Source organism: Pelodiscus sinensis, chromosome 31 (genome assembly GCF_052426305.1).
Source record: "Pelodiscus sinensis isolate ZL-2025 chromosome 31, ASM5242630v1, whole genome shotgun sequence".
NCBI classification, from domain to species: domain Eukaryota; kingdom Metazoa; phylum Chordata; order Testudines; family Trionychidae; genus Pelodiscus; species Pelodiscus sinensis.
Genome location: NC_143082.1, coordinates 13,317,999 through 13,334,775, shown reverse-complemented (window position 1 = coordinate 13,334,775; position 16,777 = coordinate 13,317,999). Strand labels below are relative to the sequence as shown.

Genomic DNA, 16,777 nt, shown 5'->3' with positions numbered 1-16,777 from the left:
GACAGCCCCTAGCACGATGGGGCTCCGGTAACGCAGTGCAGTGTTGTACAGCAGCTGGCACTACAGGTCCTTAAAATCAGGACACCGGATTTGCACGGGTGTAAACGCCAGCACACGGGGTAGGCGGACGGCGCCACCACTTGGTCTGTCTGATCCCTGGAGTGGCCCCGTGCTGCTAGGAAGCTAAGGACCAGGGACTTTTCGGCCGGGACGGGCCCCCTTCCCCCGAGAAGTGGCAGGCTTCGGGGGTGCCGTGGCAGGGGTGCTGGTACATGTTGATCTATGCACTAACCGGTAGGTTTTGGACAGTTCTTTTCGTCAGAGCCATCCCCACAATCCTTCTCTGAAACACAGAAACCAACCAACAAAAAGACAGGAAAATGGGCACAGGGAAGGCACAGAACCAAACCACACAGCAACAGAAAACCACCGCTGCCAGGCAGACCAACAGACACTGAGCTGGACAGACGGACGCCGACGCCAGAGGAGTGTTGTGCGGGCACGGCGGAGAGAGATCAGAAGCAGGGGAGGGCGCCCGGACCCCTCCCCACGCGGCTCCCTACTGGGGATCCTCGGGCGGGGATAGGACACGAGTTGCTGGCTGGATGGGGAGAAATGCCAAGCCAGGCCCTAGTGCCCAGAGCCAGCCCCAGCCCCCTGGGTCGGTGCCCACGGGGAACACCTGAGAGGGCTGAGTGGGCACCGCGGAAGGGAGATGGGTGGTTAATTCTGGCCGTGGGGAAAGAGTCTGCCACACATCAGGGCCCCCCCAGCACACACAGCCCCATCTCCCCTGCCATCAGCTCCGGCCGCCGGCGCTGGCGCCGTGAATTAAAACGAACGCTGCTGAGTCGTTCCGGTGACCGACATAAACCGGGGGAGCCTGGCGCCTGCTGCAGATGCAGAACCCGCCCCACGCTGTGCCCAGGGGAACGGCTGCCCCCCGATCCCTGCGGCCACACGCTGTGTCGAGCCAGGCCCACGCCGGAGTCCCCTGGACCTGCTCCAGGCAGGGCTCGGCCCCCCACCTGCCTGCGCCTCGCAGCACGGCACAGCAGCGGTCCCTCTACTGCAGGGCGGGGTGGGGAGCAGACACCCCTCCCCCGATACGCCCACGCACACACTCGCCCGCATGCTCACCTACATGTGCACGCAGGCACGCCCCCACCCCGCTCTCTACAAGCCCATGCCTCGCTCATCCTGCACGCCCTCGGTCCAGCCCTGCTCACTGCGCCCCAGGACAGCACCCAGGGCTCCCAGGGGAGTAGGGGACATGCCCAGGGCTTGCCAGCAAGACAGTGGCAGGGACTGGCAGGAGGGCAGAATTCCAACCTTGCCATCCCGGATGCCCGCCCCAGCTTCAGCTCCCTGAGCCCAGCACGGGCAGCCTGGGTACCCGGCACGTCCACTTCCAGCCCTAGCTCAGCGCCTCCAGGGGGGCGCCCCGCTGGTGGATCAACGTGCCGGGGGACAGGGGGGTACCTGGGGCAGAAACAGCGCCTGCAAAAAGGCCTCCCCAAAGCCGCCGCCCACAGCCTCCCCGGGGCCGGGGCCTCCTGCTTCTGATCTCCGCGCCCAGCGCCGCCCGCGCCCAGCCGGGGAACCCACTCACCATTGTCGCAGCGCCAGTTGATGTTGATGCAGCGCCCGTTGTTGCAGGTGAACTGGGTCAAGGGGAAGCAGGTGGGGTAAGCTGGGGGGGAAGAAGGGAACAGGCCCCGTCAGCGCCACGAACACCGCCGGCCTTCCCCGTGGCAGGACATGGGGAGAGCCAGGCTGGGTCAGCCCAGGCTGCCGGGCGGGCCGGTCTCCGAGGCGGGTCAGCCCAGGCTGCCGGGCGGGCCGGTCTCCGAGGCGGGTCAGCCCAGGCTGCCGGGCGGGCCGGTCTCCGAGGCGGGTCAGCCCAGGCTGCCGGGCGGGCCGGTCTCCGAGGCGGGTCAGCCCAGGCTGCCGGGCGGGCCGGTCTCCGAGGCGGGTCAGCCCAGGCTGCCGGGCGGGCCGGTCTCCGAGGCGGGTCAGCCCAGGCTGCCGGGCGGGCCGGTCTCCGAGGCGGGTCAGCCCAGGCTGCCGGGCGGGCCGGTCTCCGAGGCGGGTCAGCCCAGGCTGCCGGGCGGGCCGGTCTCCGAGGCGGGTTAGCCCAGGCTGCCGGGCGGGCCGGTCTCCGAGGCGGGTCAGCCCAGGCTGCCGGGCGGGCCGGTCTCCGAGGCGGGTCAGCCCAGGCTGCCGGGCGGGCCGGTCTCCGAGGCGGGTCAGCCCAGGCTGCCGGGCGGGCCGGTCTCCGAGGCGGGTCAGCCCAGGCTGCCGGGCGGGCCGGTCTCCGAGGCGGGTGCCCAGGCTGCCGGGCGGGCCGGTCTCCGAGGCGGGTCAGCCCAGGCTGCCGGGCGGGCCGGCCCGCGGGCGCCGACCCTGCTCCACGGGAAAGCAGGTGACAGTGGGGAGATAACTGTGCAGTGTGGGGGGCTCCCTTGGCTCGGGGCGGCTTACCAGGCCCTGGGTCCCCTCGCAACCCACCCCGTGTCAGCCTGCCCACTCCCATCCCTAGCACTGCAGCTACAGCAGCCAGGTTTCTTGCTGCCTCACTGCAGCTGCTGGGCGCCTGCTGAAACTGACGGTGAGGACCCGGCAGGCAGGTTAACCCTAACCCCGCCCCCCGCCGGGATCAGAAAGGGCACCCCCTTGAGGGGACAGGCCCCACGTCCTACATCCTGCCCCGCTGAGGCAGCTGGTTCCCTGCCCTGGGATGGGACGGGAGGCAAAGGCCCCTGCCCCTGCGGCCCCCCACCCCCGCTCACCGCAGGAGGCTGACTCGTCGGAGCGGTCCCCACAGTCGTCATCCAGGTCGCAGGTCCAGGAGATGGGGATGCAGCGGCCGCTGGCGCAGGAGAACTGGTTGGGGGGGCAGGTCCGAGCTGGGCACGGGGCGAGAGAGACACGGGGCGTCAGTGACCCTGGCGGCAGCCCAGTAAAAGCCCAGGGGGGCAAATCAGCAGGGTGCGGGGAGAAGCTGAGGCTGCAGCAGGGGGCAACTAATTACCAGGGAGCCTGCTAACGAGATCAGGTCCTGCCCTAAGGCCTGCGGCACGGCCGAACACACCCAGAGCACTCAGCCCCTGGGCAGGCTCCCCGCTCAGCAGCACGGTGCCTTGCAGGGCTGTGTGCGCACCGTGCTCGCGTTCCAGCTGGGGCTCGCGCGGCGCCAGGGACCAGGCCAGCGGGCTCCTCACCCGAGCAGGTGGAGTTGGACTCGTCCTCATTGTTGCCGCAGTCGTTGTCGCCGTCGCAGAGCCAGCGGTTGGGGATGCAGCGGTTGTTCTCGCACTTGAAGCGGTCCGAGGGGCAGGTGTGCTCGTCTGCGCGGGGCCGGGGGAGAGGAAGGGGATTCAGGACCCCGGGGTGTGAACCTCCCTCCCTCCCCAGCCAACGCCATCTGAGCACTAGAGAGCCCGGCCGCATGCCCTCCCGGGAACCAGCTTGGCCCCCTTTGGGGAAACTGAGGCACGGGGGAGGGACTTGCCCAAGGTTACTCAGGGAGACAGTGGCAGAGCTGTAAACAGACTCCAAGAATCTTGACCCTCCCCCCCCACCAGCCTCCCCACTGTTGTAACCACTAGACCCCCCCACTCCTGGAGCTGGGGACAGAACCCAGGAGTCGAGCTCCTCCTGCTATAACCACTAGACCTCCCCCCTGCCCAGGAACCCAGGAGTCCTGCCCCCCAGCTCCCCCTGCTGTAACCACTAGACCTCCCCCCCAGGAACCCAGGAGTCCTGCCCCCCAGCTGCCCCTGCTGTAACCACTAGACCTCCCCCCCCAGGAACCCAGGAGTCCTGCCCCCCCAGCTCCCCCTGCTGTAACCACTAGACCTCCCCCCCAGGAACCCAGGAGTCCTGCCCCCCAGCTCCCCCTGCTGTAACCACTAGACCTCCCCCCCAGGAACCCAGGAGTCCTGCCCCCCCAGCTCCCCCTGCTGTAACCACTAGACCTCCCCCCCCAGGAACCCAGGAGTCCTGCCCCCCCAGCTCCCCCTGCTGTAACCACTAGACCTCCCCCCTGCCCTGGAACCCAGGAGTCCTGCCCCCCGGCTGTCTCTCCTCCCTCTGGCAGGCTATGACCCGGCGTGGTCTCTCTTGGGGCTGGGGCAGGGGGCGCGCAGGGAAGGTCTGACCCAGCCGGCCGCCCCTACGCACGGCAAAGCTCCGGCGCCTCATCGCTGTTGTCCAGGCAGTCGTTGTCCCCGTCGCATTTCCAGCGCTCCTGGATGCAGCGGCTGTTCTTGCAGGCGAACTCCCCAGGCTGGCACTGCGGAGGGGGGACGTAGGACGGGTTGGCTGCCGAGGAGAAAGCAGGAGGGGGGGAGGGGTTGATTGGCGTGTTCCTTCGCGGCCGGCAGCGCACGGGGGGGCGCTCCTGGTTTTCCCTCCGCTGCCCTGGGCCTCCCCGGCTCTGCACGGCCAAGACCGGCCCTCCAGTGTGCAAATGGGGAAACTGAGGCACCGCGTGAGACCGGGACTCCCCCAAGGTCACCCGGACCCCCGCTCCCCTGAGCGCTGGTGCACCCAGCTCCAGGTGAGAGGGGCGTGGGCGTGGCCAGGAGACGGGCTCCCTAGGGTGGGTGGGGGAGGCTCAGCCCATAGACCCTGCAGCATGGCCCGGAAGGGGAGCCGCGGCGACGTACCTCGGCAGGTGACGGAGTCGTTCCCCAGGATCTGGTCCTCGGCACAGGCGCAATGCCGGCCCCGGGGGATGGCCAGGCACAGGCTGCTGCAGCCCCCGTTGTTCACCCGGCAGTTGTTGGTGCCCACTGCGGGGGCAAGGCGGGCGTGAGGACAGCCGGGCAGGGGGGGTGAGTTCATGCAGCCCTGGGGTGCCGGGGGAAGGGCCTACCCAGGGCGGATGGGGCCAGACCCATGGCCGGGCCTGATACAGCAAGGCACCAAAGCCCTAGCAGGGCAACGTTAAGCGCCTGGCTGAGCCAAGTCCCTGGGTACGTGGGAGGGGGGCGGATGGATAGATGGGCAAACACAGGGCGGAGGGGGAGACAGGTGGACAGCTACACAGACAGAGGCGTATGGGGACAGACAGACACAGGGCGGAGGGGGAGACGGGTGGACAGCTAGACAGACAGAGGTGTATGGGGACAGACAGACACAGGGCGGAGGGGGAGACGGGTGGACAGCTAGACAGACAGAGGCGTATGGGGACAGACAGACACAGGGCGGAGAGGGAGACGGGGGGACAGCTAGACAGACAGAGGCGTATGGGGACAGACAGACGCGGGGCGGAGGGGGAGACGGGTGGACAGCTAGACAGACAGAGGCATATGGGGACAGACAGACACAGGGCGGAGGGGGAGACGGGTGGACAGCTAGACAGACAGAGGCGTATGGGGACAGACAGACACAGGGCGGAGGGGGAGACGGGGGGACAGCTAGACAGACAGAGGTGTATGGGGACAGACAGACACAGGGCGGAGGGGGAGACGGGTGGACAGCTAGACAGACAGAGGTGTATGGGGACAGACAGACGCGGGGCGGAGGGGGAGACGGGTGGACAGCTAGACAGACAGAGGCGTATGGGGACAGACAGACACAGGGCGGAGGGGGAGACGGGGGGACAGCTAGACAGACAGAGGCGTATGGGGACAGACAGACACAGGGCGGAGGGGGAGACGGGTGGACAGCTACACAGACAGAGGCGTATGGGGACAGACAGACACGGGGCGGAGGGGGAGACGGGTGGACAGCTAGACAGACAGAGGCGTATGGGGACAGACAGACGCGGGGCGGAGGGGGAGACGGGGGGACAGCTAGACAGACAGAGGCGTATGGGGACAGACAGACACAGGGCGGAGAGGGAGACGGGTGGACAGCTACACAGACAGAGGCGTATGGGGACAGACAGACACGGGGCGGAGGGGGAGACGGGTGGACAGCTAGACAGACAGAGGCGTATGGGGACAGACAGACGCGGGGCGGAGGGTCGCCAGGCAGGGGTGCCAGGGACGGGGGGAGGTGCCTGGGGACCGAGGGGGGCAGGAGGACTCCGCAGGGGCAGATGGATCAAGAGGGATGGGGAGATAAAGGGGGGGGGGCTATCCTGGCTGGGGACGGGCCCGTCTCTCTGCAGAGCTGGGTGCCCCTCCCCAGTCCTGGGTGTGGCCTGGACCAACAGGCGGAAAGGCCCGGAGGGCAGGGGCCGGCGGGCAGAACAGCCAGGGCTGAGCGCCGTGGGGCAGAGGGAGGGATCCAGGGGTCCCCAGCCCCCAGAGCGAGGCGCCCGAGGGATCCCGGCTCGCCCCGGCCCAGCGCCCGCTCCCGGGGCTCCGCGGGGCTGCCCGAGGGCCGGGCGCCGGCCGTACCTTGCTGCTGCTGGGCGTCGTACATGCGGATCTCGAAGATGGGCGGGCGCTCGTTGCGCAGCAGGGTGACGGCCTTGGACGACTGCTCCAGCCGGTAGATGCTGCCGCTCCGGTACTCGGTCCAGAAGAGGAAGCTGCTATAGTGGCAGAGCCCGAAGGCGTGGTTCAGCTCCGGGCCCTCGTAGACAATCTGCGGGGGGGCGGCAGAGAGACGGTGGCTCGTGCTGGTCCGGGGGTGGCGGGGGGAGCCGGCCTGGCCCCGCTGCCGGGGAGGAGCGGAGGAGCCGGACTCGGAGCCCCGGGAGGACGCGGGCATCCAGGCTCGGCGCCGGGGAGGGGCGATGGAGCGCGCGCCCCCTCTGAGCCGGGGGACGAAGCCCTGGGGGGGGGGGATCCCCTCCCAATGGGAGGCAGGCGAAAATCCCCCCACCCCAGCCCTTCTCGGCATCTTTGCCCCGAGGCTCAGCGACGGCCCCCCGGGGTGGGCAACCGAGCCAGGAACTCCAGCCTTTGCGCCGTCTGGGCCAGCTCCCCAGCCCTGGCAAGGGGCCCGGGGACCTGGGGGCCCGGGGGCCTGGACAGTGCCCAGCCCAAGGACTGGGGGTAGAATCAACCCTCCATGGCAAGGCTGCTGGGCTCCCTCCCGGCAAATGTGGTCTCCACCGGCAGCCCTATGAGCCCGGCCTGCGGGGACCCGACTCCGGAGGCAGCGGCTGGGCAGAGCCGGCAGGAGCCAGGGGATCCGCCGGCCCAGGGGGAGGCGGGGAGGGGGCGTCGGCTCGCCTTGCGCTCGGTGCCGTTGAGAAAGATCATCTCGATGCGGTCGTAGAAGGCGTCCACCCAGTAGAGGAGCTTGGCCGGGATGTCCAGGCTCAGCCCGTTGGGCCACAGCACCGTCTTGGAGGTGATGAAGACGTTGCGGTTGGAGCCGTCCATCCAGGCCCGCTCGATCTTGCCCCTCTTGCTGTCCTTGGGGTCCTCCTCCCAGTCAGTCCAGTACATCCAGCTGAGACAGCGGGAAGTGGGGGTCAGGCAGCGGGGCCTAGTGGGAGGCGCGCTGGCCCGAGACGCAGCAGCCCTGGATCCTATCCCAGCTCTGCCACTGGCTTGGCCCACGTCACGGCCTCGCTCCGTGCCTCAGTTTCCCCTCCTACTCTCAGTCTATTGAGGGCCGCGCCTGTTGCTCTCTGTGCAGCGCACTGGGGCCCTGCGGGTGCTGTGCCAGGTAAGCAGGGATTCTTACAGCCCGGCACCCAGTACCGCCCCGGTGGGTCCCCGGGAGCGGAGCCGCGTTTCCACCCAGCTAGGGGCTGGCCATGCCGGGCAGATATCACCCCGCCGCGCGCGAACAAGCGCAGACAGCCTCTGGCCCCCCCGGCCGGGTGCAGAACTGTGCTGGGCACGGCCCAGGCACGGGGAGCCGGACGGGTCGTTTCGCGCCCCTGGCCAGGCCCGGCTCACCCAGCGAGGGCTGGGACCCCGCGCCGGGGCTCTGGCTGGGTCTGCCCGGAGCGAGAGCAGGGTTACATGGGGAGACTCCTGCTGAGAGGACGGCAGCCGCAGGGGAGGGGAGGGGAGGGGCCGCCTTTGACGGGAGGAAGCGCGACAGCCATCCAGGCTGCTGGGGGTGACTGTGGGAGCCCCCCCCATTCCCCATGACAAGTGTGTGCACATGGCAATCCCCCGCCCCTCCCTCCCGGCTGAACCCCTCAGTAGGGTGAGCCAGGAGGCCTCCTCGCCGCAGCACGCGGGGGGGGGGGAGCGGCTGGCAAGGCCCCTCCCCTCTCCCTGCAGGAACTGCCGGGGGGACGTTTTTAGTCTGGGTCACGCGGGAGTTGCACTAGACAGTTGCAAGGACCCGGCTGGGATCCAGCCCCCCCGTGTGCCAGGCGCAGCACAGACCCCGGCTGGGATCCGGCCCCCCCATGTGCCAGGCACGGCACAGACCCCGGCTGGGATCCAGCCCCCCCCGTGTGCCAGGCACGGCACAGACCCCGGCTGGGATCCGGCCCCCCCGTGTGCCAGGCACGGCACAGACCCCGGCTGGGATCCGGCCCCCCCGTGTGCCAGGCACGGCACAGACCCCGGCTGGGATCCAGCCCCCCCCGTGTGCCAGGCACGGCACAGACCCCGGCTGGGATCCGGCCCCCCCGTGTGCCAGGCACGGCACAGACCCCGGCTGGGATCCGGCCCCCCCGTGTGCCAGGCACGGCACAGACCCCGGCTGGGATCCAGCCCCCCCGTGTGCCAGGCACGGCACAGACCCCGGCTGGGATCCAGCCCCCCCCGTGTGCCAGGCGCAGCACAGACCCCGGCTGGGATCCAGCCCCCCCGTGTGCCAGGCACGGCACAGACCCCGGCTGGGATCCAGCCCCCCCGTGTGCCAGGCACGGCAGAGACCCCGGCTGGGATCCAGCCCCCCCGTGTGCCAGGCACGGCACAGACCCCGGCTGGGATCCGGCCCCCCCGTGTGCCAGGCACGGCACAGACCCCGGCTGGGATCCGGCCCCCCCCGTGTGCCAGGCACGGCACAGACCCCGGCTGGGATCCAGCCCCCCCGTGTGCCAGGCGCGGCACAGACCCTGGCTGGGATCCAGCCCCCCGTGTGCCAGGCGCAGCACAGACCCCGGCTGGGATCCAGCCCCCCCGTGTGCCAGGCGCAGCACAGACCCCGGCTGGGATCCAGCCCCCCCCGTGTGCCAGGCACGGCACAGACCCCGGCTGGGATCCAGCCCCCCGTGTGCCAGGCGCAGCACAGACCCCGGCTGGGATCCAGCCCCCCGTGTGCCAGGCACGGCACAGACCCCGGCTGGGATCCAGCCCCCCGTGTGCCAGGCACGGCACAGACCCCGGCTGGGATCCACTCTGCCCGAAGCCATTAGTGGCCACCCACCCGTTCAGAGGATCCACCACGATGGCTCTGGGGTGCGTCATCTTCCCCTCGATTAACGTCTTCCTGGTCTGGGCAGCCTTCTCCAGCCGGGCCACGCTGATGGTCTTCTTGGGCCCGTCGTCGGTCCAGTACAGGTTGTTCCCCATCCAGTCCACGGCGATGCCCTCCACGTTGTGGATGGCTGCGCGGGAGAGAGGCCACGGCTCAGAACCACCCCCCGTCCGCCCGCCGGCCGAACGCAGAGGGGCCACGTGGACACCACCGGCATCCTGGCCCTCGGGATCGCCATGGAAACACCGGGGCAGGCCACGGCGGCCGGAGGAAGCAGCCGGGGGCCCAGGCCACGGACGGAGCGGGCAGGGCAGCAGCGGGTTCGCCACCAGACGCAGCACAAGGGAAAGAGCGCAGATCCAGGCCCCGCCGACAGCGCCCGGGCAGGCAGCCCGGCCTGGGGGGATCCTGGTGTCAGGCCGCCGGGGGGGGAGAGAGCCGGCACGCCAGCGTCCACAGCGACACCCTCCAGCGAGCTGGGCAGGAGCTGCAAGACCTACGTGGTGGCAGCCACTCGAAATCCGCTGCTTAGCAGGAGCCCGTTCACCAAGGAGGGGGGGGGGCAGGATTCCCTAATGGTCATGCTCCATGCCCAGCTAAATGCGGGGTCAGGAAGAAATGGCAGGTTGGGCCGTAAGCTGCAGGGTTGCAGCTCCCTCCCTCTGCGGCAGCAGGCGCTGGCCCTTGCAGGGTGGCAGGACGTACAAGACGGACCCCGGTCCGATCCGGTCCGGCACGTCCTGAGCTACTGGCGCACGCCCGGGGATGGAACAGCAGCCGCTCTCGGGCTCAGATCTGCCAGGGTCACCTCCCGGCGCGGTGCGGCACCATCCTCCTGGCCCCCCCGCCCGGCAGAGTCCTAGCCAGCCCCCCACCTCACCCACCGTCTTTCAGGATGGTCTCGCGCTCCGTCCCGTCGATCTTCTGGCGCCCGATCAGGTAGCTGGTGGTGTCGGCGAAGTAGATGAAGCCCGTCTCGGCGTGGAAATCCAGGGCCCGGGGATTCATGAGGTTCTCGATGGGGATCATGTGCTCGTCCGGCACCTTGGCCCCCATGTCCATGCCCCGGATGATGCCAGGGCGGCCCTTCCCGTACACCAGAAACAGCTCGTGCTCCGGTTCTGCAAGGCAAAGGGGGCGGGGGGTCAGTCCCTTGTGGCTCCCGCCTGCCGGCTCCGAGACGCGCCGAGCTCCCAGCGCTGGGCTTCCGGCGGCTTTGCCCTGCAAGGCTCCGGCTGGCCCACTCACCACCCGGACACACCAGGAGCCTGCGGCCGAGTGAGGCCAGCAATCCCAGGCCCTGATCACCTGCAGCCCCTGCCCGCCCGGCAGGCTCCGGCCCTCGGGGAAGGGGCAGACGGCTCGTGACCCCCGGCTCAGAGGGGGAAGGCGATCGGCGGCTACAGCTTTCTTACTTCAGTTGGCAGGGCGGCAAAGGAACCTCCGGGCCTGCCCCGGGAGACGCCATCTTGGGCAGGTTGAGGGCCTGCGCTCTGGCTGGCCGGCCCGGCGCTTTGGGGTGCGGGGGAAGGTGCGTGAAGGGGGGACGTTTCTGCCCGGTAACTGCTCGACCTCTGAACTGACACGAGGCTGGGCAGTCGCAGGCCCAAACGTTGGCCAGTGCTCGGCGCGGAACTGGCCGCGGCCACGGCGACGGGCTCCATTTACGAACACGCTGACCGATGGGGGCGAGGCAGCTGGACTGGCCGGGGCAGGCTGGGCACGGCAGCCCCCAGACCTCGGCGCGGTGGGGTCTTTGCCACCCGGCCCACCAAAATGGCTGAAAGCGGCCCCTGCTCTCAGCGCGAGGCCCTGGCTTGCGGCCGGAACCAGCCCTCGGTCGCCTGGCCCAGAGCCCTGCATCGCCCCGCTCGTTAGCTCCCAATTAACGGGGAACCGGTTAGACACAACCGCCACCACAGGCTGGGGCCAGCGCTCCGAGGGAGGATCCCAGGGAGAGGAGGGGCGTGGGGGAAGGTGTCGGAAGAGCTCTGTAACAGCCACGCTCCAGGGAAGGGAAGGGGTCTGGATTTCCCAGCAGGCGCAAGCTGGGAAAATTCCCACACAGCGGAGGCCTCCGCACGGACCCCGCTGGGTCACCGGGCGGCCGTTTGATCTGGAGCCGCTGACGTCACCGCGACGTGGCTCTGACCTGCCCCCGGAGCGACTCTTGGCCCCGTGACTCGCACGGCGCCCTCGCGACGAACGACCCGCAGGGAAACAAACCCAGCCCCCGCACGCCCCTCCGGCCCGTCAAGCGAGACCGCCCCGCCGCTCAGGGCGGGGAAAGGGGGAAATTCAGCAACACCCAGTGACTAATATAATCGTGTTTTTCGCTCGGCGGCTTCGCACAGCGGATCTCCGTGGCTGCCCCAGGGAAATTCGAGGTTGGACGCAGCGAGGCCGCCCAGAGTCCTGATTGAAAACGAACAGAAACCCGCCCCCCCCCGGAGGGATTAGCCTGCGTTTGCAGCGTCCCCGAGCAAAGGCCGAGCTCTGTCACTATTCTGTCGCACGACAGGGCTCCACGTGCACACGTGCCCCATTGCGCACGTAATGCCTGATTCGCACATACAAGCGCATGGGCTACAGGCAATTACTCCTGAATGCGCAAGTCCCCGATGGACCCTGCAACTGCCTGATTTGCACGTGCAAACGGGGCCTGAGTGCGTGCCGCTGTACCTGCCCCGGCTCCTCCCCAGAGCAGCTGCAGCTTGTTCACCCCCCGCCAACACCCTGCCTGGACTCGACTCACTTTTGCACGACTTCCCGTCGCTGCCCAGGCTGAATCCAGAGCGGCACCGGCAGGTCCGGGTCTTGTGGCTGTTCCCGAGCAGGCAGATGTCGGAGCAGCTGCCGGGTTTGCCGAACTGGTCCGGCTCACAGGCGTGGCTCCGCACTGGAACAGCAAGGGCCAAGCACGCTGCCTGAGTGTCAGGGCAACACCATCCACCCAGCCCCGCCAGGCACTTCTAGGGAACAGCTGCATGCCCCCAGCAACACCACACCCCAGGGAGGCAGCCCAGGGTGAGGCAGAACAGCCTTGTGGTTACAGAGCTGGACTGGGATTCAGGGGATCTGCCTCCAATTCTTGCCTCTGCCACCGACTCCCTGTGTAACCCTGGGACACTCCCATCACCACTGTGGTCTCAGGTCCCAAGGGGAAACACTGCTATGGTGCTGCCCAGCCAGATCACTCCCAGCATGCTGGGGCATGCTCCTTATGCTACAGAGAGGGAAACTGAGGCACAGCAAGAGACTGGGACTTGACCAAGGTTACCCAGGAATTCAGTGGCAGAGCTCTGGCCACCAGAGCCCCATCCACCAGGCAGCCCTCTCTCTTTCCTCTCCCCAGCCTGTCAGTTGGGATGGAGAGCCCTTTGGGGCAGGCTCGGTACCCGCAGGGACTGGGCCTCTTTTGCGACACTAACAAGCCGGCTTTTGCCAGTCCAGCTCCCCGACCTGCCCAGGCGTCACCCGCATTGCAGGGGAACTGGCTCTGGCCACGCCGCGCTCCCAGCGCCCGGATCCACGGCTCAGTTTTGTGTTTTGGAAACCGCCGAGCGGGCTGGAGAGGCTAAGAGGATTTTAAACTTGCAAATTGATTCACTACAAGGAGGGAGGAGGGAAAAATCCACCCGGCGCTGGAGCCTTCAACGGCTCTCAAGGCTCTCGCGCCGGCCGAGCGTCAGGCATGGCGAGGGGCGCGCCACAGAGGGGAGGGCGCCATTCATATTTCACGAAGCCTCATCTGGCTCCATCTGCCTCCTCTCCTTTCCGCGAGACGGTAATTAATCACACCGGCCCAGGCCCCATTCGGGAGAGCCACTAGGGACAGCTGTCACTTCTCGCTCCCGGAGGCAGGCAGCAGAGCACGGAGCTGCGCCGGATGGGCAGGACCGATTAAACCAGCCGCCCCCGGGAATGAGACACGCAGGAGTTGCTGCCGGGGGCGGGCAATGGGGGAGCCCACGGGAACCCGGGGTGCCTGAGCCCCTTCCCCAGACATCGGCTGGGAACCCAGGACAGCACAAGCTGCACGGGTGGAACACAGGGATGGACGGACCAGCGGGGCTGATCCCGTACGGGACACAGGATTGGATGGAACAGCAGGGCTGACCCCACATGTGACATGGGGTTGGACGAACACCGGGGTAATGGACGAGTCCTGCCCCATCCCCAGGCGCCTTGATTTCTTCCAAGCTCCTGTGCCCCGACGGAGAGGACAGGGTCTGTGCCCGCACGCCAGCCTCCCCTGTGCGCCCCCAGGCCACGACCTGGCCCCCTACCCGTGGGCTGCCGCCGCTGGTGGTAGATATGCAGGGCTCCGCCCTTGTCCACTCTGGTGACCACCTGGTACTCGGTGCTGTTGAAGCGGTTGACCCGGATGACACTGGTTTTCTGCTGGGCGTTGGCGTTGTCCGAGTTGGTGGCGTACAGGTAGTTCTCGAAGACGGTCAGCCCGTAGAGATGCTCGATCTGAAAAGCACCGTGCCAGGGTGAGCGTGAGCAACCCCCGGGAACAGAGCCCGGGTCCCTGCCTCTCCCAGTGCCCGGGGTGCTGCTTCACGGGGCAGCCTCCAGGGGGCGATGGGAAACCACACACACACCCCTGACCCGACTAGGGGGCAGAGGCTGGCGGAGCTGGCGCATGGTTGCACACACTGCTGGGCAGGGACACGCTTTTCCCGCCCCGCACGAGTATCCCAGATTTCAACAACACATTTCCCACCCGGAATCCGGATGAAAAAAAAATCCAAATCTCAGAACTTTTCCCAAACTAGCCATCTCCGCTGCTCCCCTTCCCCGACCGGGTCAATTTCAACCTTTAAACCAACCTCCCCTTGCTTCGCTGTAGGAAATCGCTCCGCTCTCGAAGCCTTTGTGTTGAAAATCTTTGGCCAATTTTGAATTCCTCCTCTTCCAACTGGGAGACTCCCTGAACCTGCCCCTTTCCACCAGCTCTTCTGGGCAGCGAACACAGACAAGGGCAGCCGCCGGGGGCTCCCAGAAAGAGCTGGGTAACGTCCACTAACCCAGCCAGCCCAGCGTGGCTCTAATGCTCCTTCGCCACGGCTAGCCTAGCGCGAGAGCAGGCCGATGTCGCCTCACACTGACCGACCTACCGACCTCAGCCACGTCGGACTTCAACCAGTCTCCCCCACCCGCTGTTTGCCCCAGGGGTTAAAAAGTGCCTTGTCCAATGAGGCCACAGTGCCGGCACACGACCCCTTGCGGCCGCAGCCAAGGGGCTTAGGAACCGGCGTGGCCCCGGCAGGAGCGCTGGCTCGCGGGTTGGTTCGGGAGATTCTAGCACCTGGCCCAGGCCTGCGGGGAAGAGCCAGGATGAGGCGTCTGGCCGGCCCCACAGTACCGCCCCTCGCAGCTGTACCGGGCTGGGCTCTGCTCCCCGGGGGCGCTGGCTCGGGGGCCGCGGGCGGGGCGGCGCTCACCAGGATGCCCTGGATGATGGTCTGCCGGTTCTTGCCTTCGTAGTCCACCACCTCGATGTAGTCCAGGTAGGCGTCGGCCCAGTACACCAGCCGGCTGACCAAGTCCAAGGTGATGCCGTGCGGGAAGACGATCTTGCTGTCCACCAGCTTGGTGCGGTTCTGCCCGTCCATGTCGCAGCGCTCCACCTTGGGGATCTGCCCGTAGTCAGTGAAGAAGACTTTTCTGGGGGAGGAGGGGGTCACGTGAGTGCTCGGAGGCTGGGGGTGGGGGAGGTCTTGCAAAGAGCTGGGGGGAGTGAGAATCTGGGTGTGCACACGCTTCAGGGCACACAGGTCCACTCCCACACCCTGGCCACCAATGCACGCATGCCCATGCACACCTGCCTGCCAACACAGGCACGCCCATGCACGCTCCCCCAGCGCATGCAGGCCCATGCACTCCTGCACACCCACGCACACAAGCCCATGCACACCTGCACACCAACACAGACACGCCCACGCATGCCCCCAAGGCACGCACGCCCATGCACACCTGCCTGCCAACACAGGCACGCCCATGCACACCTGCCTGTCAACAGAGGCACGCCCATGAATGCCCCCGATGCATACACGCCCACGCACACACACACACAAGCCCATGCACACCTGCACACCAACAGAGACGCCCATGCACACCTGCCTGCCAACACAGGCACACCCATGCATGCCCCCGACGCATACACGCCCACACACACCTACGTCCATGCATACCTGCATGCTAGCACAGGCACACCCATGCATGTGCCTCCATGTATGCACACTCACACATGCCTGCACAACCACATATGCACACCCATGCGCACCTGCCTGTCAGCACTGGCTCCCCCAGCACATGCAGGCCCATGCACGCCTGCATACCTGCGCATGCACGCCCACACACGCCTACACACCCACCCACATTCACCCATGCACGCCTGTGTGACGTAGCGTGGGTACCTTGCTGGTTGCTAGGCTTGGGTTGTGAGTGACCTCCCCTGGCTGCTGCCTGCAGCACAGCCCAGCAGGGCAGGGGATGAGTCATTATGCAAGGGGGCTTCGAACCCGTCTGACCAGTATCTCCCAGGGAGCAGAACGATGAGAAGAAGGGGAGTGGAGCCCTGGCTGGGGGCAGGGCTGGAAGTGAGGGAGTGAGGTTTCTGGCTGGTATCATGGAGGAAGCAGCCTAGGCAACGGGCTGGGATTTAGGGGCCCAGGCTCCCCCATCTCAAGGGGGGCTGAGGCATCCTAGGTCTGCCCTGTAACCAGATTCCATCTGTGCTGGGCTGCATCCTGGAGAAGCAATAAACCCCCTCTGTTCTACTGGCCGGTGGAGTCTGTCTGTGCCATTACGGGGGAACCCCAACGCGCCGTCACAGCCTGCCTATGCACGCCCGCACACACCTGCACACCCACACACATACACCCATGCACGCCTGCCTATGCACGCCCGCACACGCCTGCACACCCACACACATACACCCATGCACGCCTGCCTATGCACGCCCGCACACGCCTGCACACCCACACACATACACCCATGCACGCCTGCCTATGCACGCCCACACACGCCTGCACACCCACACACATACACCCATGCACGCCTGCCTATGCACGCCCGCACACGCCTGCACACCCACACATACACCCATGCACGCCTGCCTATGCACGCCCGCACACGCCTGCACACCCACACATACACCCATGCACGCCTGCCTATGCACGCCCGCACACCGACACGCATACGTCCCCTCATTCTCACGCCCATGCCGCAAATGCACGTGTTTATTTGCCTGCTCGCAGGAGGAAGGAAAACTCAGGACCTAGACACAGCTAAAGAGCCTCCGCACTGGGTTCCCTGTACCTGGACACGGCCGCGTGCACCCAGGAGCGCCGAGACACTAGCCTGCAGAGGCCGGCCAGCCCAGCCCCAAGCTGCTCCGTCACGGGGCAGCCACAGCCCTGGGGCCCGGTGGGACTCGGCGCCCCACGTGTGCTCCCTGCAGCAC

General features: G+C 67.5%; 1 protein-coding gene across 4 annotated transcripts in view; it reads right to left on the bottom strand.

Moving 5' to 3' along the window:
- The window catches only part of LRP1 (LDL receptor related protein 1), a 171,684-nt gene that overhangs the window by 61,073 nt on the left and 93,834 nt on the right, over window positions 1-16,777 (bottom strand). For 2 of the 4 annotated variants that reach the window (XM_089774574.1, XM_089774576.1), the window contains exons 8-20: window positions 14,754-14,976; window positions 13,590-13,779; window positions 12,056-12,199; window positions 10,185-10,421; window positions 9,250-9,430; window positions 7,140-7,362; window positions 6,357-6,546; window positions 4,674-4,799; window positions 4,186-4,326; window positions 3,225-3,350; window positions 2,793-2,909; window positions 1,613-1,693; window positions 293-343 (exon numbers count right to left, since the gene is read on the bottom strand). In XM_089774574.1, the coding sequence (XP_089630700.1) occupies window positions 293-343; window positions 1,613-1,693; window positions 2,793-2,909; window positions 3,225-3,350; window positions 4,186-4,326; window positions 4,674-4,799; window positions 6,357-6,546; window positions 7,140-7,362; window positions 9,250-9,430; window positions 10,185-10,421; window positions 12,056-12,199; window positions 13,590-13,779; window positions 14,754-14,976 (2,030 nt within the window). The remainder of the gene's footprint in view (window positions 1-292; window positions 344-1,612; window positions 1,694-2,792; window positions 2,910-3,224; window positions 3,351-4,185; window positions 4,327-4,673; window positions 4,800-6,356; window positions 6,547-7,139; window positions 7,363-9,249; window positions 9,431-10,184; window positions 10,422-12,055; window positions 12,200-13,589; window positions 13,780-14,753; window positions 14,977-16,777) is intronic. The other 2 variants (XM_089774577.1, XM_075901813.2) reach the window with 1 other exon arrangement.